The 22,046-nt window shown below is 61.0% G+C and overlaps 2 protein-coding genes across 3 annotated transcripts; one reads left to right on the forward strand and one right to left on the reverse strand.

Moving 5' to 3' along the window:
* Positions 1-6,451: 6,451 nt before the first annotated feature.
* Positions 6,452-10,444, reverse strand: LOC139013262 (putative gametogenetin-binding protein 1). Its single transcript, XM_070419436.1, has 4 exons — positions 10,020-10,444; positions 9,706-9,847; positions 8,622-8,761; positions 6,452-6,692 (listed from the first exon to the last, which is right to left on the reverse strand). Exons 1-4 carry the CDS (start codon positions 10,026-10,028, stop codon positions 6,627-6,629), a joined length of 357 nt encoding a protein of 118 aa, XP_070275537.1. The 5' UTR covers positions 10,029-10,444; the 3' UTR covers positions 6,452-6,626.
* A 4,004-nt stretch (positions 10,445-14,448) lies between these two features.
* On the forward strand, positions 14,449-20,600 carry BAK1 (BCL2 antagonist/killer 1). Of its 2 annotated transcripts, none has more exons than XM_070419438.1 (6): positions 14,449-14,665; positions 16,735-16,835; positions 17,674-17,806; positions 18,115-18,258; positions 19,192-19,372; positions 19,501-20,600. In XM_070419438.1, the coding sequence occupies exons 2-6, from the start codon at positions 16,766-16,768 to the stop codon at positions 19,603-19,605; spliced, it is 633 nt and encodes a 210-aa protein (XP_070275539.1). In that variant the 5' UTR covers positions 14,449-14,665; positions 16,735-16,765; the 3' UTR covers positions 19,606-20,600. The 2 variants fall into 2 exon arrangements, with proteins under 2 accessions (XP_070275539.1, XP_070275538.1); XM_070419437.1 differs by having other exon boundaries at positions 14,449-14,661.
* The last annotated feature ends 1,446 nt before the right edge of the window (positions 20,601-22,046 follow it).

Here is a 22,046-nt window from a genome sequence, read left to right on the forward strand (position 1 = left end):
CCATTTTATTTTGCTCATAGTTTTATGGGTCGAGAACTGGGGAAGGGCCTGGCTGGGCAGCTCCCGCTGGGGTCTCATGTGATTGCTATCAGATGTTGGCTGGTGCTGGAGTCCTCTGGAAGGCCCGGTGGGGCTGGCAGGCTGGCTGGGTGGGAGCTGGGGGCGGGGCTGTGGCGCGGGGGGCGGGGCTGTGGCGCGGGGGGCGGGGCTTGAAGAGCGGCAATGGGCGCCTGCAGCTGGGTCTCAGGGCGGTCTGACTCCCTCCCCAGCGGGCTCATCCCAGAGCAAGGGTTCCAAGAGAAGCAGGTGGAACCTGTGTGGCCTTTTATAACTTGGCCTCCACAGTCACCTAGGGTCACCGCCACTGTCCTTTGTGATGGAGGCAGTCACAGGCCTCCCGGATTCCTGGGAGAAGGACAGAAACCCGTCCCTCCCCGGAAGTGTGCCAAAGGATGCTGGGCCTTGTTTTTAAACTATGGTGACATCCCAGAATGGGGCTCTTTCCCTGTGCTAACGGGGACCTCATAGATCACAGGCCCCGGGAGGCACCAAGAGACCTCAAGCCAGCACCCACTCTACAGATTTGAAGACTGAGGCCTGAGAATTGAGAGCTCTGCCCTCAGCACCTGTCTCTGCCCCTCATTCCTGTCCGTCACAGTGAAGACCAGGAATCCTCAGGCCCTGAGCAGGCTGGGCAGCAGCCTGGAGAGGTATGGGGTGGGTCTGGGGACGTGCCCCAGGATATTTGAGTGTGTGTGTGTGTGTGTGTGTGTGTGTCACACTCGTGAGTGTGGGTGCATGTGAGAGGGCTCCTGTACCCTGCAGAAGGTATTACGCTCTGTGACCTAAGACCATGGCAAAGTCGAGGCAAGACCACGGGGAGGGCGGGGCCAAGTCAAAGTGTGTCTTGAGCAAGAAGGGGTCCTGTGGGGGTGGGAGGGGCTGGAACTCTGGTTCGGGGGCCTTGGGGTTCATGGCTCTTGAGAAGCTGAGCTGTGGCCAATCAATAGGATTGATTGACAGCTTCCAGGCAGCACCGTCAACCATGGAAACACCTCCGGACAGGGGGTTTGGGGGGAACCCTGAATAAGCCCATGGTCCCCCCAAACCCTCCCTGAGGCCAGGAGGTGAGATGCCCCGCCTGTCCCCGTGGTCTCAGAAGCTGCTCTAGGCTTCCAGCCCCAGCCCATCCCATAGCATCCCAGACAAAGTGCTTAAGAAGGGCCCGTGTCCCTGTGTGGCAGCCTGCCACCCATCTCCCTCATCCCCACCAGGCCAGGGGCTCCTGCACAACTGTACCCACAACAGGCTCTCAGTCAAGATTGGTGCGTGAATGAGGAGTGTGTGTTGGAACCGGTGGTGGGCAGCAGTCTGCCTGGCCTCTGGCCCCTGCCCCTTGCTCCTCTGACTGCTCTCTGGGCAGATGACTGCCTGGCCAGCCCTGCGCTCCCTCCAGAGCCCACCCAGGCCCTCAGGCACTTCCTGGAAAAACAGCTTATGTGGCCGGCAAAGGACACTTTATTCAGGCCTGGCCATCTGCCTGGGCCAGCGGTGCCATGTCCAGGGCCAGGCAGGCAGTGCAGGGGCACAGGAAGACAGCGGTTGTGGGGAAGAGGGAAGGTGGGTGTTTTTAAACATGAGTGGTTAATAAATAACCCCACCCCCCACCCCCCGAAGGTGACAGCTAAGCAAAGGCCTCAAGAAGGTGAGTAAGTGGATCACATAAATTCCTGGGGCAGAGCCTCCAGGTAGAGGCAACAGTAGGTGCAAAGGCCCTGGGGCAGGAGTAGGTGAATGTGGTCTTTGGCCAGAGCACACAGAGCAAGGGGGGCAGCAGGAGGCAGGGATGGAGAGGGAGAGGGAGGGGGATGTGGGGAGGGATGTGGGAGGGAGGGGGACGTCGAGTCCTGTCAGAACTGAACGGGGCTTTAGGTCTCACGTGGGCGATGGGGAGCCAGTGCAGAACTGTGAACGGAGGATTGATGTTTTAAAGTAGCAGTAGCTCCTGTTACCTTGTGCTTAACATTTCTAAATACAGTATTTGTTAAACACTGAACATGTATTTACCCGTTAACCCTCCCAATGCCTTTTAAAGGTGAGGAAGCCCCACAAGAGAGAGGCCTCTACCCATGAGAAGCTGGCAGCACCCCCCTCCCCTGCCCCCCCCACCCCCCCCCACCCCCCGCCCAAGTGACAAACCAAAAATGCCTCCAGATGTTGCCTGGCAGACAGAATTGCCCGGCTGAGATCCACTGCCCGAGTGCCCTCCTCTACCCCACCTGCCACCTGCCCGGCTCAGGCTCACCCCGCTCACTGCGATGCTGTGACGGCCTCCTGAAGCCCCTGCCCCATCCTCCACGGTACACCCTGCCACGCCACCCTCCCAGCTTACAGCCCTCTGTGGCTCCCACTGGCCTGAGGATCAATGCCGAGCCCTGATGCCTCCCCAGCTCTGCATGGCGTCCCCTCCTGCCTGCCCTCCCTCTCATTCCATGTTGAGCCACCACGCTGGCCATTTCAGACAGGGAGACACGCCCCCGGGCCGGCCTTCACGGTGTGCCTGTCTGTCCAGGGCAGGGGAGAGCGGGTCCCATTGGCCCCCTAGCCTGGGAGCGGTGAGGACTCCAGGAAGCGCTGGAGAGCTGAGCTCTACAGAGTGGTTGGGGGCGGTCGAGGGCAGCAGGGGAGACTGGCAGTGATGGGCAGAGGCCTGAGAGGATGGGGAAGCTGTGGCTGGGTTTGGGCCCCAGCAAAGGCACTGAGAATGCAAGTGCGAAGGGGGGTGGATGGCTGAGAGCAAAGGGTTAAACGTGAGGAGGTGGCCTGAACAAGCAGGGGGGGGGGGGGGGCAAGGGGCGGAAGAAGGCGCTGGGGGGGTGGCTTAGGGGGGCCAGGTGGTGCTGGCTTGGGGAGAGAGGTGGACAGTGGAGTCACGGTGCAGGCTGTGCCCTGGCAGGCATGGCCTGTCCTTCCCCTTCACATGTTAAATTCCCCCTCTCCCCCTCCCGCAGGCCCAAACCACAAGCCTCCTCCTGGAGGCCCCAGGGTTCCTCCCTGCTCCTCGTCTGCAGTCTCCAAACCTGTGTTACAGCAGCAGCATCTGATTTTGTTGTTGGGTCTGTTGTTACCCGCTGCCACCCCCCCCCCCCCCGCCCCGTCCCCACGAGAGAGGTGACGGATCCTTGGTCTGTGGGCAGGTGAAATCAGCAGACGAGCCCCAGCTCCCGCCTGGGCCCTCGGGGTCAGGGCCGCAGGGAGAGGAAGCACCAGGGTTCAGTGGCTCCACGGTGGCCCAGCCCTGCTGGTGCCAACCACCCCTGCTGTCACCCCCCCAAGTCACACACACACACACGCACACGCACACACACGCTGAAGTCCACACGCACACACACGCACACGCACACACGCACACACACGCACGCACGCACACACACGCACACGCACACACGTCGAAGTTGCCCACACATGATCAGCTGCCCACTTGCCTTCAGTGGGACCTTCTGGGTCCCCCGCCCAAGCTCACCCCTCTTCCTCTCCAGCCTCTGGGGCAGGGGTGGGTGTTCCACTGCACAAGGTGCAAAGGTGCTCCTGGTGCTGAAGACAGTAGTGCAACCCCCCTCCCCCCCGCAGCCCCAAGCCTCCCAAGGGGTCTCCCTGCTCCACTCCCCCCTCCCGTCCCCCAGAGCCTCTTCCCCACTCAGGGGAGAGTTTTTAAAATTGATTTGAGAGAGAGAGAGAGAGAGAGAGAGAGAGAGAGGCATCAGTTTGTTGTTCCACTTATTGATGCCTCCACTGGTTGCTTCGTGCATGTGCCCTGATGGGATGGAACCCACAACCTTGGCCCATCAGGACGACACTCTAACCCACTGAGCTCCTGGCCAGGGCCCAAGGGAGACTTTTAGGAGGTAAACCACATGTTGTCACTTGTCACTGATAAAACCACCCCTGAAATTTCAGCTCCGCAAATTTCCATTTCCTGCTTCCTTCCTGGCCTCCCCTCCCACTCACCCCCTTCCAGCCACACCGGTCCTCCTGGTCCTCAGCCCACCAGGTGCTCCGGCCGCAGCGCATGTGCACATGCTGAGCTCCTGCTGGTGGGCCGTGCCCACACACCTCGCTCCCGCCTCCCTGGCCCTCCTGCTTGCACACCCCGTCACTCCTGAAACAGCACCTGTCACTCCGACAGCTTACGCTTATTATTTATCCCCCTGGAGATAACAAATGCTCAGAAACGTGAGGGCTCTTTAGTTCTGTCTGCTGCTCTATTCCTCAGCGCCTGGGATGGGAGCGGGCATAGCAGATGCTTGGTAAATGCTGCTCCATGTCACACAGCACTTCCTTCAGCCACAGGGGCCTGGTCTCTCCCACTTCACAGAGGCAGGAACTGAGGTTCAGGGTGTGGGGCCTGCCTGCAGCCAGCCCAGCCCCTCCCCTCTGCCTGTCTGCTCCCCATCTCATTTCCCACCTGGAAAACAGTACAGCTGGTTTGCCGCCCACCCCTCCCCGCCCCCCAATTTGAGCCAGTTAGAAAGAGACACCCTCACTGGGTTTCAGAGCCCTCTCACCGGAGCACGGCAGCGCCCACCTGGCACGGGACAGCAACTGTAGATGCCACCCAGTCCCCAGGTCTGACCCACAGATGCGTCTGCAGTTCCCTCGAAGCCTTTCAGAAATGCAGGGCCCTCCGCGAGGTGTGAGCCTGAGCCCAGCCCTGTGTGCTCGCCCACCGTGCCCGCCGGGCCTTCCCACAGCACATCCCCAGGTCCTGTCTCCACGGCCTCGCCACCCACCCAGAGCCAGGCCCAGGACCCCTGGAGGCCGGCCAGGCCCTATGCCGGTGCCAGCTTCCTGCTCCTGCCTCGGCAGACGCCCCCATCCTGCCCCCTCCACCCCACCTTCCTCTCCGTGGGTCGTGGGAAGCAGGTGGGGGTGGACGCAGAGGTGGCATGGCCTGCACTTGACAGGAAGGAGCAGAGTCCCCCTCTTTGAGCCGAGGGCCCTGCCCCTCACCCCTCCTAGCCTGAGCCGAGGGGCCTGGCCTGCCCTGACCCACTGTGGTGCCGGCCTGGACCCAGGAGCCCAGGTGGGCCCCTCCCAGGGCAACCGGAAAGGGGACGAGCTCCGTCCTGCTGTGCTCTGGGCCCCAGGGCTCCCCACCCCCTGCACAGCTGGCCCCAGGAGGGGGGCAATCAGGAAGGGGAAGGAGAGGTGTCCTCTGGGGTCCCTGCAGGGGAGAGCGGGGGTCTAGCGCAACCAGCCTTCCCAACAGCCAGCTCTCTGGGGAAAGCATTAGAGCACAGGTGAGTTGTATGGCCACAGGCTGCTTCCCGCTGACTCAGAGGGCAGCCCAGACGCCCGGCCTCCAGCCCCGCGGGCGGCTGAGTCAGGCAGGCAGGGCCTGGCCAGGAGGCCCGGGAGAAAGCCCCAGCCCCATGGGCCACCTGCGCTCTCATGGTCTGGGGCTAGGAGGGGGGACCCCCCTCACCGGCTGGGCTGGTCAGGGACAGGCCGGTCACTGAAGTCTCCCTACACCACCCCAAGCAGGTGCCACCACCCAACAAACAGCTGTCACCAGTCACGTGATTGAGAGAGGCCTCCATGTTCTGATATTGAACTTCAGCTCTGCAATAGGGTCAGGCTAGACGTGGGGTGGGGGTGGGGGTGCCCATGGAGCAGGCCAGACCCGTCATCATGAGAAGAGCTGGGGGCAATGTGAGTGCTCTCCCTCTCTCTCTCTCTCTCTCTCTCTCCCCCAATATCTCTCTCTCTCTCTCTCTCTCTCTCTCTCTCGCCTCAGAGCCTTGGACCAGGAAGGGAAGGGACCCTGGTCCTACGGGGAGCCACCAGCACCTCCAGACAATAGCACCTCCTGGTGTCCAAAGCAGATCCGTATGAGTTGAGCCTCCAACTCCCGCCCACCCCCGCTGCTGGGCGAGGGCCGGGCCTCCCAGGCCCCTGAGGCTGGTGCTGCACCTGGCAGTGGGCTGCCACCAGGGGCAGCGGGAGGGGCGCTCTGTATTGACCCTAGGGACCTTCACCTGCCCAGCCCAGCCCCCGAGGCAGGCCCCACGGCCCCAGGCCTGTTTTCCTGGCTTTGTCCCTGTGCTGGCTGGGCAGGAACTTCCTGCTGGAGAATTCCCGGATCCTCCCTGTGAGGCCGCAAGCCTGGCCTGGGAACTGGGGCGGGAGGGAAGTCAGGGACATGCAGACCGGGCAGGCCTGGACCAGGGTCCTTCCCACCCCTGCCAGGTACACAGACCTCCTGCCCAGACGCCCAGACACGCGCTGCACCTGCCCCTGGAGCCCAGGGCGCTGCAGGCACAGACTGGGGACTAGACTGACCACCCCCCCCCTCCCCCGTCCCCCTCTGACTGCTGAGCTGGTTCCGGGTGCCAATGAGCGGCAGGGTCCACAGTCAACCAAGCGGGCTGGAGTCAAACTGGGCTTTATTCATAACCTCACAGCCCACGTCCGACTGTGGGACAGTCTGCTGGCAGCCGCCCTGCAGACGCAGGCACCGTTTATCCCGGGACCCGGCCCGGAGCTCCTGGGCTGTTTCCTAAGGAGAGAGGCTGCCTCCCTGTGCAGGTCCGTCCGGGCCTGTGGGGCAGACTCGCCAGCACCCCTCACTCACTCGGAGGCCAGTGTGGAGGCCAGTTTCCCAGGGCATCCATCTCCTGGAGCAGCAGGCCCTGGGGGCAGAGCGGGCGGGAGGAAGAGGCCTCGGCATCTGGGCTCCCCTCTCCCTCCAACTCCAGGGGCGGGGGGGAGGGGGTTCCTTCAAAACCCCAGGAGTCCAGCACCCAGCCGACCCTCCCGTCCTCACCTCTGCGGTGGACACCACACCAAGGGGGCTCTGCACCCTTCCCTGCAGCCTAGGGTGGGGCCTCAGCCGCCTCAGCGCCCCTCTCCCGGGGCCCCAGCACTCCCCAAAGGTTGGGGGCGGCTCCCCCCCCTTCCCGCACCCCCCCCCCCCCCCCGCTTGGCGTCCCTGAGGGATGAGAAGGCCGTGGGGTGGTGATGGGGACAGACCTCTGAAACACCCATGAGAGGAAGATATTCCCGAGGCAGCTGTGTCCCCAGAGTGAGGGCTGAGCTGGGCCCCCACTTGCCACACCCTCCAGATACTCCCAGGCCCCTCCAATGCTGCTCAGGCCACCCCAGGACTGTGAGCCCTGGGCAGGGGCAGGCAGGCTCAGGGGGTGGTGCTGTGGGGAGGAGGAGGAGGAAGAGGGAAAAGGCAAAGGCGAGGGGCCCTGCCAAGCTGACCTGCAGCCTAGGGTGGGTTGGGATGTGGTGGCTCAGCCCTGTCCCCAGAGCTCAGAGGGGTGCCTGTGAGGCGCCACGGCCTCAGGACAATGAGAAGGCTGCCCTGGGCGCCTGGTGGGCCTGCGCTCCTGTAGCCAGAGCCCTAACCCTGAGTGCCCTGTGCAGGTGACGGCCGTACACTCTTCATCGCCAACAGCCCTCTCATGGGCAGAGGCCTGAAGACCCGCCTCCCAACCCGCTGCTCGCTCTTCCTTCCTTCCTTCCTTTTTTTCAATTGATTTTTAGACAAAGAGGAAAGGAGAGGTGGGGGGGTCAATTTGTTTTTCCACTCATTGATGCATCCATTGGTTGATTCTTGTAGGTGCCCTGACTGGGGATTGAACTCGAAACCTTGTTTTATCAGGAGGATGCTCTAAGCAGCTGAGCTGCCCGGCCAGGGCCCAACCCTCTGCTCTTTCCTTTGGTAAACCACACAGACAGGGGCATGTGTCCACTGAGTGGAAGGATGAGCTGATGAATGAATAGAAATTAAGCAGAAATGACCCCAACTCATCTTTCCACAACAGAACCATCAATGCGCCCCCCGAGGAGCTGGGACAGGCCGAATGCTTAGGCTGCTGTCCAGGGTGGGCAGTGGTGGTCTGTGGTGTGACCAGCGGAGTCACTATCCGGCACCTGTGTGTTTGTGGGGTCAGGCATGGGTGTGAAGGGGAGAGAAATAGAAAATGAGCAACAGCATGTGAGTTACAGATGTACTAGAAGCCTTAGAGCCACGAGACAAGTCCCTCGTGTTCAGATAAGGAAACTGAGGCTCAGAGAGGGAAAAGGACCTGCCCAAGGCCACAAGCAAGTGGATGGCAAACTTAAGCCTCAAGAGTGGACATTTGGTCCTGACTGGTTTGGCTCAGTGGACAGAGCATCGGCCTGTGAACTGAAGGGTCCCGGGTTCGATTCCGGTCAGGGCACATGCCTGGGTTGCAGGTTGGCCCTGTGCAGTCCCTGGTCACCCTAGCCATAGCTTTCTTCATCCACTCCCCAGTAGGGGGTGTGCAGGAGGCAGCCAATCGGTGATTCTCTCTCATCATGGATGTTTCTTTCCCTCTCTGAAATCAATAAAAATATAATAGTAATAAAAAAGAGTGGAGATTTGGACTCTGGGTCAAATGAGAAACAGAGAGACTGATGGGGAAGTGTGTGTGTGCAGGGGTCAGGGTCGGATTCTCAGAAATACCACCAAGAAGGGATCATGCCCCCCCTACCCAGGCAGTGGGGGGCTGGAGCCTGGGCCGGGGCCGGGGCCATGGGAGGCCTCCCGTCTGCTTTCGCCAGTGTCCTCGGGCAGCGTGGCATACCTGGTCACCCAGAATGGTCTCCAGGGTGATCTCTGACGGGACCAGTGGCTCCAGGCCCTCAAGGCTGCGCATCTTCCGGAGGCGGAGGCGGGACTCCTGCTGTGCTTCCAGAAACTTCTTTAACTCTGACTCCACGAAACCTGAGAGCCAGAGAGATGGGCAAGGGACAGGCAGGAGTAGGCTGGAGCAAACTGCTGGAGGCCGAAGGAAGAGGCGGCTCTGGCTCCCATCCTGGCCCCGCAGTCCCTGGTCACCCTGGCCATAGCGCTTTCTTCACCCACTCCCCGGAGCCAGCCACACGCTGCCTCCCCAAGAAACTCGCTTCCATGGGCTCCCTCCGGCAAGCATGAGTGTGAGTCTCCTCACCTCCTGGGAGACCATGCGAGGGACAGGCATCTACTCCCCTCCTGCCACCAACTCAAGAGCATGGATCTGGAACCATCCCAACTACCTGGGCTCAAGTCCCAGCCCTGCCACTTCCTAGCTCTGTGATCTTGGGTGAATTACTTAACCTCTCTGTGCCTAGCTTCTCTGCTGTGAAGTGGCGCGTATAAGACCTACCTCAGAATCCAGTACATTATTTTGTGAAAAGCGCTTAGAGAAGGAGATGGCCCATAGAAATGATTATGTACAGGTTACACTTGATCTTAGCCAAAAGGCCGAGAAGCGATGATTATGTAAAGGTTAGCAATGACTCTGTATTATCACCCTCCCCACCTCTCTCATCTGCCCTCAGGGGCAACCTCTGGGGCCCTGTCACAGCAGTGCCCACCTGATGGGAAAACCAGAGCTGGAAGTGGCCACTGAACGGGATTCCGGGCGGGGATTCCCAGCCCAGTCACACCTTCACCTCGCGGTCTGCACACCCCAAGGGAGGAGGACCCTACCTAGAGAAGCGAGCCTCCCGCCCAGCCACTCTCTGGCCAACTTCCCGGTGGCCATCTTATGTCCTATGGCACCACCTGGTGGTCAGAACTGGCATCGCACCCATGAGCCCTTAGAAAACGGGACTGCCTGGGGCGTGTGGGGAGGGGGGGGGTGTGGGGAGGGGCTGTGGGGAGGGGAGGTGGGGCACCCCACTTACCCACTGTGTCGATTGGCCTAAATGTCTTATGCAGTGGAGACTGGAGGGGGACTGGGACGCAGAGCTTGAATGAGCTGTCCTCTTCCTCCATTTCCTCTTCCTCCCCTTCCTCCTCGTCCAGTAAGTCTTCCTCGAGAGGCAGCTGAGGGTGTGCCGGGTCACTGAGCAGGTGAGAAGGGCCCCGGCCTGCAGCCCCGCCTCCACATGAAACAGGAAGCAGCCGGAGCAGCCTCCCGAGGTGAAGGCAGGACCCCGAGCCTCACTCCTGGGCCCCACCCCGCCTCCCCCGGCGGCCCCAGCTCGGCCCCACAGACCTTGGCCATGGCCAGTTTCTGAAACTGCTTGTACAAGGTGAGGATGTGGTTCCAGGGAGTTGCCCCCACCTTCAGAGAAGCCGGCCTGAGGTCTCCTGTGAAGGGCAGTCACCCGACCGTCAGCTGGGTCAGCTGGCAACCGGGGTGGGCTCGGCCCAGCCGGGCAGGGACAGCTGGAGGTTGGGCTGGGGGCAGGCAGCCTGGTTTTCCTTAGCAAACACCTGCTATGCCCAGGCACAGTTCTGGGCACTTTACAAGGACATTTCATTTCATTCTTGCAACTACCTTCTGAGGCAGGACCTATCGCACTCTCATTTTATAGAGGAGGAAACGGGCACACAGAAAGGCCGGGCAGTCTGCTGCCAACACACAGCTTGGCCCAGTGGAGCTGGGACCCCAGGCAGCCGGCTTCCAGCCTTCCCTTAGGCTGTGTCCTTCCCGGCCCAGCCTGAGTCCTGGAAAAAGAGGGCTGTTTCTGACCCCGCCCCATTCCTGGCCCCGCCCCCATTCCTGGCCCCGCCCCTCCCTGGCCCCGCCCCATGCCCACGCTCACCGTCCTGCAGCTGCTGCTCCTCCACGGCAAGGGCCTCAGGGCTGACCTCCCGTGGCCCCGTGGCCCCCTGCTCCACCTCCAGGGCTTGGGCAAAGTGGCCCCTGATCCCAAAGCAGAGTCAGGTGGGGGTGGCAGGCGGGGCCCAGAGATTTGGTAAAGGCCCCGGACATCCCCACGTCCCCCAAGGCTCTCCCACAGGCCCTACTCAGCCCCTCCATCCTCCTGCTCCCAGCTCCCCGCTGGGCCCTCTGGGGCTTCATCCTGGAGGCGGGAGGGGGGCGAGGGACCAGGAGGGAGAGAGTAGGGGGGGCAGGTGGAGTGGGAACTGTGGCACTGCCTCACCCCGCAGGCGCCTTTCCGGCCCCAGCAGGACCCCTTTCCTCTGGAGCCCCCATCCCCAACCCTCACTTGTGGGAGGACCCTCATCTCTGCTTCCTTCCACAGGCCCAACACACCCCTCCGGTGCCTCCTCACCCTGATGTTGCCCACCCAGGTGTCCAGTCCTCAACCCTCCAAGACTCCCAGTCCTGGCGCACGCGCGCGCACACACACACACACACACACACGCGCGCGCGCGCGCCCTCCCCCTCCCCAATTCCTCTGCCCCAGGCCCCTTCCCACCACCACAGCCCAGCCCCTCACCTGTCTGGGGCCCCTGCCGCCTCCTCCTCCTCTTCCCTCTGCGTCTTCTCAGACAGGTTGCCCAGGACCTCCTGGCTTCCTCTGGGCAGCACCCACTTTACCTCTACACCCGGGGCCATGAGGCTCAAGACCTTCATGGAGGGGGTGGTCTGGGCCCTCATGCCCCCCAGCCCCGAGGGATCACGCTGTGGTAGGGCCTCAGAGGGGGTGCGGCGCCCCTGGGCCGGCCGCCTGGGCTCCTTCCTCCCCACTCGCCCCTGGCGGTCCATCATCAAGGACCCAGGGCGCGCCTCATCTCCCAGCAGGGTCCCCTTGGAGCTCTTCCGGCCGCCCGTGCTCCCCACCAGGAAGAAGCGGAGCATGGAGGAGCGGTCCAAATTTCCAGACTGAGGGGTTGGAGCTGGGCTCGCCATCCTGAGAGGGACCCTGACCCGGAGGGAGGGGCCGTAGCAGCCCCCCAGGACCAACTGCTTAAGAACTGGAGGAGCTTTCAAATTAAAAGCTCCAGTTGGAAACTTCCAGGAGTTCTAGAAGGCAAAGGGCAGGCAGGCGGGAGGCGGGGAGTGATGGGGGGGGCGAGGGGGGGATTACCTGGGGGCAGAGAGGGCTGGGGGTGGCTGAGGCAGGGAGGAGGCCAGCCTGCGGGTGGTTGGTGAGGAAGCATGTGGGTGGGGGGCAGAGGAGGCTTGGGGAACCCGGGCCCTGAGAAGGGGGCAGGGGGTCTGGAGGATTCGGCACCCCCTCTCTGCACCTGCTGGTCTTTCCCTGGCTGTGGCCAGAGGGCCCGCCCTTCTCTCCCCTCCAGGCACTGGGTTCACTTGGGTCCAGGTGGGAGCACAGACCCCCCTTGTTTTGTTTTGTTTCCCCCAGAGAATTCCTTTATTGAAACTTTCATTAAGTTTTACCATGAAACTTGACATACATGATGGAAGATACATACCGATTACATGTCCTTCAATGGTATTGCTCTGTAGGTACTGCTAATTCCAGGGGACCCTCCAGTACTGGAATTAGATGGCAGCGCTCATTTCTGTCCTCAAAACAGTGCCTATTTTCCATTTGTTGGTAGGAAATGACGGGTTTTTTTGTTTTGTTTTTATTTTATTTATTTATTTATTTATTTATAAAATATATTTTATAGATTTTTTAGAGAGGAAGGGAGAGTTAGAAACATCGATGAGAGAGAACCATCGATCAGCTGCTTCCTGCACACCACCTACTGGGGATGTGCCCACAACCAAGGTACATGCCCTTGACCGGAATCGAACCCGGGACCCTTCAGTCCATAGACCGAAGCTCTATCCACTGAGCCAAACCAGTCAGGGCTTTGTTTTGTTTTTAATATATTTTTATTGATTTTAGAGAGGAAAGGAAAGGAGATATCCCTGTCCCTGTGGGAGAAATGAGGAAAGGAGATATAGGAATATCAATGATGAGAGAGGATCATTGATTGGCTGCCTCCTGCATGCCCCCCACTGGAGATCGAGACTGCAACCCGGGCATGTGCCCTGAACAGGAATCAAACCCTGACCTTCTGGTTCATAGGTCAACACTCAACCATGGAGCCATGCCCGGCCAGGTGGAAATGACGTTTTTATATATTTTGAACCAGCCCGTGTACTTTTGACTCCACGCCAAGGTGTATCCGTCTCAATCATTGATTTTCATCAGGTATTGACTTCTGAACTCCCCCAGGAGCTCAGTGTTCAGCGAGCAGCACTGAGTCCCATGGAGACCCACGCAGCGGGCAGTCGGTGCTGCCAGTCCCATCAAACAACTGCGAGCTCCACCCACACCCTCAGCTAGCTCTATTACGTGCAAAAAGTCAGCCCAAGCTGGTTTGGCTCAGTGGATAGAGCGTCCGCCTGCAGATTGAAGGCCCCCTGGTTCAATTCTGGTCAAGGGCACATGCCCCGGTTGTGGGCTCGATCCCCAGTAGGGGGCGTGCAGGAGGCAGCCGGTCAATGATTCTCTCTCATCATTGATGTTTCTATTTCTCTCTCCCTTCCTCTCTGAAATCAATAAAAATATATTTTTTTAAAAATTCAGCATGTGAGTTTCAACAGTGAAGAAACATTGGTAATTTTGTCCTGAAGTTCAAACTGTTTTTCAAAATATTTGAGCTGAGTATCTTTGGGACAAAACTGTAGTCGGTCAAAATCGAGTCCACATTCCCCTTTTGCTACAACTTTCCCCTCTTGTTTTCAGCAAGATTTAGCGACTCCATTAAGTAAATATCGGGGTTATTCTTTTCAAATTCATCACATCTTGAAGGGTGACATCCAATTGTATTGAAAAACATTTTAGCCCTAACCGGTTTGGCTCAGTGGATAGAGCATCAGCCTGCGGACTCAAGGGTCCCAGGTTCTATTCCGGTCAAGGGCATGTACCTTGATTGTGGGCACATCCCCAGTAGGGGTGTGCAGGAGGCAGCTGGTCGATGTTTCTCTCTCGTTAATGTTTCTAACTCTCTCTCTCCCTTCCTCTCTGTAAAAAATCATTAAAGCAGAGATCTGCCCAACATTACTTTTAGAAAAACAACGTTTCATCTGTTTGTGCCAAATGCGGTGCATCTTTTCCGCCTGGAATCATAAACTCCCACTCCACACCCTGTATGACACCCTGTACATCATCGTGGTGCTTTGGGAGCCTGCCCCCCAAATCCCTCTGAGCAGAGGCTCCGTCAAGTTTATACCAATATCCCCGACTCCTAACTGCGGTGCCCAGTTGTCCCCGGCGGAAGCGCAAGTCCCTCACTGTGGTTTCATCTGCTCACCTGCCTGTCCCCTTCGGGTTTCTAGTCCCAGAGACCACGGAGGTGCCTGGTACCTAGTTGCACGTTGAATCTCAATTTAGTATTGTTATTCCCCCGGCACCTCCAGACTCGATTATAGCGCAGCTGGGTGACTTCCGGAGAGCTCCTTCAACCAGCTGAGCCTCAGTTGGCTCATCCGTACAGTGGGTGTACGGATGGCACTACTTCCAAGCGTTGTTGAGAAGATTCAATGAGAAGATTCACTTGCTAACGTGCAAAAGAAACATCACCATCCTGATTTTTTCCTTTGGCATTGACTGATGGGAGGGAGAAAAGATCAAGGGTCAGGGGTGGGAAAAGCAGCGGGGGGAGGAGCCACTCGCGGTGGGGGCTGCCGATTGAGGGGCGAGCGCAGACCGCCCCGGCTGGAGGCGGCACATCCGCATCCGGCGGCTGCAGAGCGACTTCCTCTAGAGGGAGCTGATTGCAGCCGGGAGCTGCCGGCTCCTCCACGCTCGCTCCCCGGAGCCTCTTGGTGCCGAGGCTGGGACCCGCGGAGACGGCATCGGACACCAGGGATTCACTGACAGCCGCTCCGGGAAGCCGGGCCTGGGCGGCGAACCCTGGAGCACCCCCTCGGGACCTCCAGCCTCGGCCCCACGGAGCCATCCCTGGCCTAGGCCGGGGTCCGGGTAGGTAAGCCGGAGGGTCCGGCCCATCCTCTCTGATCGATCGAGGCAGCACCAGGCGCAGGGTGGGGCAGGGAGACCGCTGGGAGCGGGGGTGGGGAGGCGAGGCTTTGCCGGGGCAGCTTCGACACCCCCCGCGGGGGCCTGATCCGGCCAGGGCTGCCTCTGGCTGCCCCTCATGCCCTGGCCCTGGGCGCCTGAGACTCGGGGCGAAGGACCGAGACTTTTAGCAGCCTGGGAGGCTGGAGCGGAGGTCAGAGCCAAGGTCAAGGCTGGGGGAACTCTAAGGGCGCTTCCTGCTGCCCAGGAGCCCTCGACTGGGTCTGCAGCCCCGCGGGGCACTTCCCCTGGGGGACATCCTGGGCTCAGCGAACCCGGTAGATGGGGTGCAGGGACTCGCCTTACCAGGAAGTCATGCCTCTTGGACGGGCAGGGGTAGGCCCTGGTCGGCAGAGGCCTCTGGTCCTGGGGCTGTGCCGCGGCTCCACCGGCTCCAGCAGGGAGCTCTGGGGCGGAGGGAGCGGGAGGTGCAGATGCAGGCAGCATCCTCTGGCCCTGCTGTCCTGGGCTGCCGGGTTGGGGGACCAGGGGAGAGGCAAGGGCATCTTCTTCCAGGAGGAGCTGGAAGTGGGGGTGCTAGGCAAAGGCCTATTTTGAGAGGCACCTGGGGATGGAGAAGAGAGGGTCTGCCTTCTCCCCGGCCCGGCCCTGAGAAAGGAGAGGCGGAGGCCCTACAAGAATGGCCCAGGCCTGAGAGAAGGGAGGCCAGAGGGTACATGGGCCTCCCAGGGAGGAGGGCGGCTCTGCCTGGTCCCGGGTGGGGCTTCACCCTCCCCGGGGATGGAGGTAGGGTGGTGCGGGGCGGGGGGGGGGGGGGGGATGTGTGGGGAAATGCTTGGTGTGCGGGGAAATGGAGGGGTGCAAATTGAAAGTGAAACAGCTCACGCCCTGGAACTACTCCCTCTGTCTAGGGTTCATAGCAGATCAGGCGGCCCTGCTGGGCAGAGGAAACGGGGCTGGGTAGGAGAGCAAGCGTGGGGTGAGGGGGCGCCCACGGAAGGCAGGGGGGCTGTGCTGGAGGCCTGGCTGCAAGGCAGGAATGGAGGGCACAGGCCAGGCCTGACCAGGGAGAGATGCCCGGAAGGAACACCCTCTGAGACCCACAACTGGGAAAGTAAATCTTTTTTTTTTTTTTAGATTTTTATTTTATTTATTTTTTAAAAATATATTTTATTGAATTTCCACAGAGAAGAAGGGAGAGGGACAGAGAGTTAGAAACATCGATGAGAGAGATCGATCAGCTGCCTCCTGCACGCCCCCCAGTAGGGATGTGCCCGCAACCAAGGTACATGCCCCTGACCAGAATCGAACCCGGGACCCCTCAGTCCGCAGGCCGACGCTCTATCCACTGAGCCAAACCGGTTCGGCAGGGGAAAGTAAATCTTAAGTGTGTTGACATATGGGCTTGAGGAGATTCAGGTAGCCAACCTGACTCCCTGCCTAGCTCTGTGGCCGTGGGCCTCCCCTGCCACCTGTGAAATGGGTATGACGATGCCTGCCTTGCGGGCTGAATGTGCCATTTCAGTGTCCGGCACCCCCGGGGGGAGTTCACAGCTGGGAGAAGTACACCATCGCGCTCAGAAGTGTTTGTGGCCAACAGGTCTGAGCTGGAAGGCAGGCGTGTTCTGACCAGCCAAGGGCAAGTGGGACTTTCGGGGTCCTTGGCTGGAAGGTGGCGAGCCTGCGGTGGCCCTGTGGCCCTGGGCCCCTGTGCGGGGCAGGTGCGGGGCTCCAGGACGGAGCTGAAATTGACTTGAGAAGCACTAGGGCCTCCTGCGGCCACCCTCCCGGGGCCCTGGACGCCGGGGGCAGGTCCCTGCATGTGGTCTTGGCTGCTTTGCTTTTCTCACCCCTGGGCTTCCCTGAAGAGTGGCCAGTGAAATGCAAGTGGCTGGAGCTCGGACTAGGGTCGGGGAGTCGGGGTGTCAGGGCCACTTGACCCCTGTGTGGCTGTGGAACCTCTGATCTGTGGCCCCTGCTTGTCCCCATCTTTGCTTTTTCTCACCATCCCCACAGGCTGACACTGCTCTTCCCTTGGACTTGAACAATGGCATCTGGGCAAGGACCAGGCCCGCCCAGGCAGGACTGTGAAGGGTCTGCCCCGGCCTCCACTTCGGGTAAGGGTCCTTCTGCCCCTCACCCACCCGTACCACCAGGGCGGCGGTGAGGGCAGAGGGCAGGCGTGGACGGGACCAGGAAGGGAACTCACCTTGGACTGGGAGAAACGATCCCCACCCATTGCAGGTGGCCTGCTGGGCCAGTGATCCCGGGAAGCCCTGGAGCTGGGAGGGGCCGGGCCTGGGTTGCAGAGGTGGGAGGGGCTGGGGAGTGAGCGGGCCCTGGGACGGTGCCATTCCAGTGCCAGGGGTGGGATGGGCAAGAAGAAGGAAGAGTAGGTATGGCTGGCCTGTCCCTGTGGGAGGAGAAATGAGGAAGTAGATGGCTTATCACCTCGATCTCACCTTTGGGAGGAAGTAAGATGGCTGCCCTTCCCTCTTCCCAGGGGACTCAGGAAGCCTGCAGCTCTCTGGGGCTGTTCCCTGGACTTTGGGCTCAGCCCAGGTCTGTCACTATGTCCCTGTCTGACGTATGGCCCCACGATCCCTAAGCCATAGGGCTGGGCTTGTCACATGGAACTCAGGGCCCAAATACCCAGGTTCTCCTGGCCCCGCTGCGCACTCTGGCTGTGGGACCTTGTGCCACCCTCCCGGCCTCAGGCCGCATTCCCGCCCGCAAGTGGGGACCCCCTACCTCCCAAGGCTGTCGTGCGGACTAGGTGGAAAGTGCCGGGAGGCTAACCCGCACCCAGTAAGCACGGGGGGTGGACTCGGGGCTGCAGCGGGGAGCCTGCTGCCCGGGGTGAGGACAGCGGTGACCTTGAGGAAGAGTAACCATCCCCAAGGCTGGGGCTGCCCGATCTGGCCTTCCCCCCTGACTCCCGGCTTTGATCCTCAGAGGAGCAGGTGGCCCGGGACACAGAGGAGGTTTTCCGCAGCTACGTTTTTTACCGCCATCAGCAGGAGCAGGAAGCTGAGGCGGCTGCCCCCCCTGACCCAGAGATGGTCACCTTGTCCCCAGAGCCTGACAGGTGAGCAGAGCCCCACGGGGACACCTCAGGGAGGCAGGTGCTCACATGGGCCACCATGGAGGTCCTGGGAGCTGGGGGGGTCTTGGGGGGCCTCTTGCCCTTCTTTCTTTGTGGCTCCTTATTCATCTTGGGCTCCCCACCCCCGCACTGGGCACCTTGTCCCTGGGCCGAGCCCAGCCCTCGCATCTGAGAACACTGGGGCCTCCGGGGAGGGATGCAGGCTGGGGCACCCCGGCAGAAGGCCTAGCCGGGAGCCTGCGCCCGGCCCTGACAGCTGTCCCTCGCCCCCTGTTGCCTCCCGCCTCCAGCACCTTGGGGCAGGTGGGCCGGCAGCTCGCCATCATCGGGGATGACATCAACCAGCGCTTCGACTTGGAGTTCCACACCATGTTGCAGCACCTGCAGCCGACCCCAGAGAACGCCTACCAGTACTTCACCAAGATCGCCTCCAGGTAGGCCCGGCCCTGCCTCTGCCGGCACCCCTGCGCTGCGCCCTGCCCCTGGGGGGACACACTTCTCTGTCAGTGTCAGGAGGCCTGTTTGCTTCCCCGTGTCTGCTGTTCATTCACGTGTGGCCTCGGCCCGTCTGCTTGCTGGGTCCCAGACTCCCCATCTCCGGAGCGTGAGCACTTGACTGTTTAGATCAGGACTGTGGACGGCCTGGGTGGGTAGATCCCCAGAGCCGCCCTGCCCAGCCAGGAAATAGCTGTCCTAATTTAGAACCACATTTCACACCAAAGACAGTAAGGTTGCTGCCTGCTACCAGGTCCCGGAATAAGTAGTTGGTGTGGTGGTTAGAGACCAAATGCCTGGTCATGGCTTGACTATGCCACTTGCTGTCTTTTGAACTGCCTGGCCCTCCGTCGCCTCGTCCATAAAATGGAGAGGGCCGCTCAGGACGGGGTCCACACGCACAAAGTGTTAGCTGGGGTGAGAGCAGGGGGAGCAGTAGGCTTAGGCTTAGAGTTAGGCTTAGGGTTCGGGTTCCTGCTCAGCTGGAACCCCGCCCAGGCCCTCAGAGGCCAGCCCCACCCGTGTGGTTCCAGGATTTGTCCTAACCTCCTCTTCTGTCCTTTTCTCTCTGCTGTCCCTCGGCTGCCAGGCCAGCAGCAATGCCCACAGGTAATCTCCCTGCTGCCTCTGTCCACTGCTCTGTCCTGTGCCCCCTGCGCCCGCAGCACCGGGCCCCGGTAGTGGTGGCGGCGGCAGTCCCTTCCTGTGCCCTCTGAGCTTTCTCCTTTCACAGAGATGCAGGCTCTCCCCAAACAGCAGCCAGGTGGGCACCTCTGCCACCTTGACTCACTGCTAAGCCGTGTTGCTTTCCTGCTGGGGGGGGGGGGTGCAGCCCCCTGGGCTCCCACTGATGGCCTGTGCTCTGCCCGCAGCCTATTTGAGAGCGGCATCAACTGGGGCCGGGTGGTGGCTCTCCTGGGCTTCGGCTACCGCCTGGCCCTCCACGTCTACCAGCGAGGCCTGACCGGCTTCCTGGGCCAGGTGACCCGTTTCGTGGCCGACTTCATTCTGCATCACTGCATCGCACGGTGGATCGCGCAGAGGGGCGGCTGGGTGAGTGCCCAGCGCTGGCAGCCTCCCTGTGCTGCTGGGCTGCCCGCTTCACACCCCCCCCACACCCCCCCAGTCCCTCGGTGCCTGTATCCACTGCCAGTCCCTCTGACACCCCCGTCTCCTGGCAGGTGGCAGCCCTGGACCTGGGCAACGGCCCCATCTGGAATGTGCTGATAGTTCTGGCTGTGGTTCTGTTGGGCCAGTTTGTGGTACGAAGATTCTTCCAGTCATGACCCCAGGAGGCGTCCTTTGGGGTCCCAGCTGAGACCCCCGCCTGGACTTCGGCCAAGACTTCTTCCCTCACCCGTCCCCTGCAGGGGTCCCCCCTCAAGGGTACAGAAGCTTTAGCAAGTGGCACTTCAGCTTTAAAGGGCCCCCGCTTGGGGTCGGTCAGGCTGCGGGGGCACCCCAACATTGCATGGTGCTAATGGACCCCTCTCTGGGCTCAGCTCTCTCTGCTGGGCTTTGGGGAGGTTAATAACTTGGGGAAGCAAGAAGCTGGGAGGCACTTTTCCCCAAGAAGTTTTTAATGGTTTTAGCTTTTTATAACGCCCTTAGGACACCCCCACCCTCGTCCCCACCACTCTGCCACAGGCCAGGACATGGGATATGGGGTTAGTAGGCCTATCCTGTACCCCGGATTCAGCTGTTCTGGAATGTCAGAGCTTGGGAGCTGACCTGGAGCCCAGTCCTAGCCCTTCCAAAGCTTCATGTCCCCAACAGGGCTGGCCCGGGTTGGGGGACAAGGACTACTTAACTCCCCCCACCCCACCTATATGGCCTTGGCCGGTGCACTCTCAGGGATTAGGGGCCCGGGGTGTGGGGTGAGGAGGCAGACCGAGCTGTCTGGCTTTATCCACCAGGTCCCTCCGAACCTGCCTCCCGAGGTCCTCGGCCCTCTCCCTTCCCCTCGCCACTTGCTCCGAGGTGTCACTACTTGAGAAGGCTGCCTGCCCCCATCACTCCATGCCAGGGGGGCAGGGGCCTCCTTGCACAGACTGTAGGGTTTAGGACTGTGGTTTGTGATGGTCAGGGAAAGGGGTAGGGAGCTCATCTTGAGGTTTCTGAGAGAAGGGCTGTTAACATCACCAGAAACCCCAAGGGTGGGATCCACTCTGATGGCCTGGGCGCAGTGTAATCTGGGAGGGAGAACTGAATACTTGAACTTTACCCCAAGCCCCCATCTGCCTAAACCCCTCCTGGGGGTAGGCGTGGGGGTAGGGGTGGGGGTGGGGGTGGGGGTAGGGGTGGGGGTGGGAGTCGGGGTGGAGGTGGGAGTGGGGGGCCTTGTCTATCTTATACAGCCTGGGGATTTGGGAAGAGAAGTGGTTGATTGAGCCAAATGCGGGGAGGAGAAGCAGATGGAGCCCCCTGGCCACCCCACCTCTGAGAGTGTCGGATAATAAACTGCCTCCCCCTCCCACTGGGAATTGTCGCCTCTGTCAATCCTCTCCCTCAGGGTGGGTGAGGGAGCCTGGGCAGGCCTGGCATTCTCCTGGCCTATGACTGAATAAGGTCTCTTGGGTTTCTGGATCCTATAGAGGCCGCTGTGGTTCTCCAGCCCTGGGCGGCCTTGGCCCCTCCCCACCCATCTCTGCGTCCTGGGCCAGTCTCCTGCCCCCTGTGAACTTGGCGGACCCTGAACCACCGGCTCTGGCTGCAGCGCTGGTGGAGCAGTGCACAGGCCGGGGACCCCACGGCCACCTCAGGCCTGGCTGAGTTCCTCTCCTTTCCTGGAGCCACCACCCACGCTTGGCTCCCGCCTGGGACACCGTGTCCCAGCTTCCGCTTCCCTGTGTCCCCCACAGCTAGCACACGGCTTTTCATTCTAGCAGCTTCGTGCTGCAGGGGAGTCCCCGTGGGGAGGCAGCCAGGGTGATAAAAATAACAGGCCTGGGGGCGTGTAAGTGGCCCTGCATCTCAGTCTGTTTCTGACACCCTCCAGAATGGTCACATGCGCGTCCCAGAGGACCCGGGGCCTCGCTTCCATTCCCCTGAGGGGGTCTTGCCAACCCCCTGTCCCTCCAACTTGGCCTCAGCCCGCGCAGAGGCTGGGCACCCGCAATCCGCAGGAAAAGCCCGCGAACACTCCAGGGCTTCCTGCTGAGAATTTCCCAGCCACACTCATCAGGCACAGCCAGTGACCTGGCCGGAGGGCTCAAACCCCCACTTTACAGACAGGAAAACGGGGCCTGCTCGGGCAGGGAAGGGTGGAGCCAGCACTTGCCACCGTGACACTGGTTCCAGGTTTTACACGGAGCCAGAGGGTTGGACACAGGCCCGCTGAGGGGGGAGGTGGGGAGGGGGGTGTCGGTCTCCGGTGGTCTCCGCCAGCCCCAGCTGGGCCTGCACCCTCTGCAGACACCAGGAGCCCCCCAGGCTGCCCGAGTCCAAGATGGCTGCGGCGGCTTCGAGCTCCCAGGCTGCCCACTCCTGGCAGAGCCTCCGGGCGCACCTCCCCTGTTGTGTTTTTTGTTGGTAATCCTCACGTGAGGATACCCTTTCCATTGATTTTTTTTAGAGAGAGTGGAAGGGATGGGGAGAGACAGAGAGAGAGAAACAGCGATGTGAGAGAGACACATCCATGGTTGCCTCCCGCACACGCCTGGCCAGGGCAGAGGATCAATTCTTGACTCAGATTCGAACCTGGGACCCTTCAGTCCACAGGCCGACG

The sequence above is a fragment of the Myotis yumanensis genome, unplaced genomic scaffold (assembly GCF_028538775.1).
Source record: "Myotis yumanensis isolate MYYU_CA2020_CCGP unplaced genomic scaffold, mMyoYum1.0.hap1 SCAF_6, whole genome shotgun sequence".
In the NCBI taxonomy this organism is placed as follows: Eukaryota; Metazoa; Chordata; class Mammalia; order Chiroptera; family Vespertilionidae; genus Myotis; species Myotis yumanensis.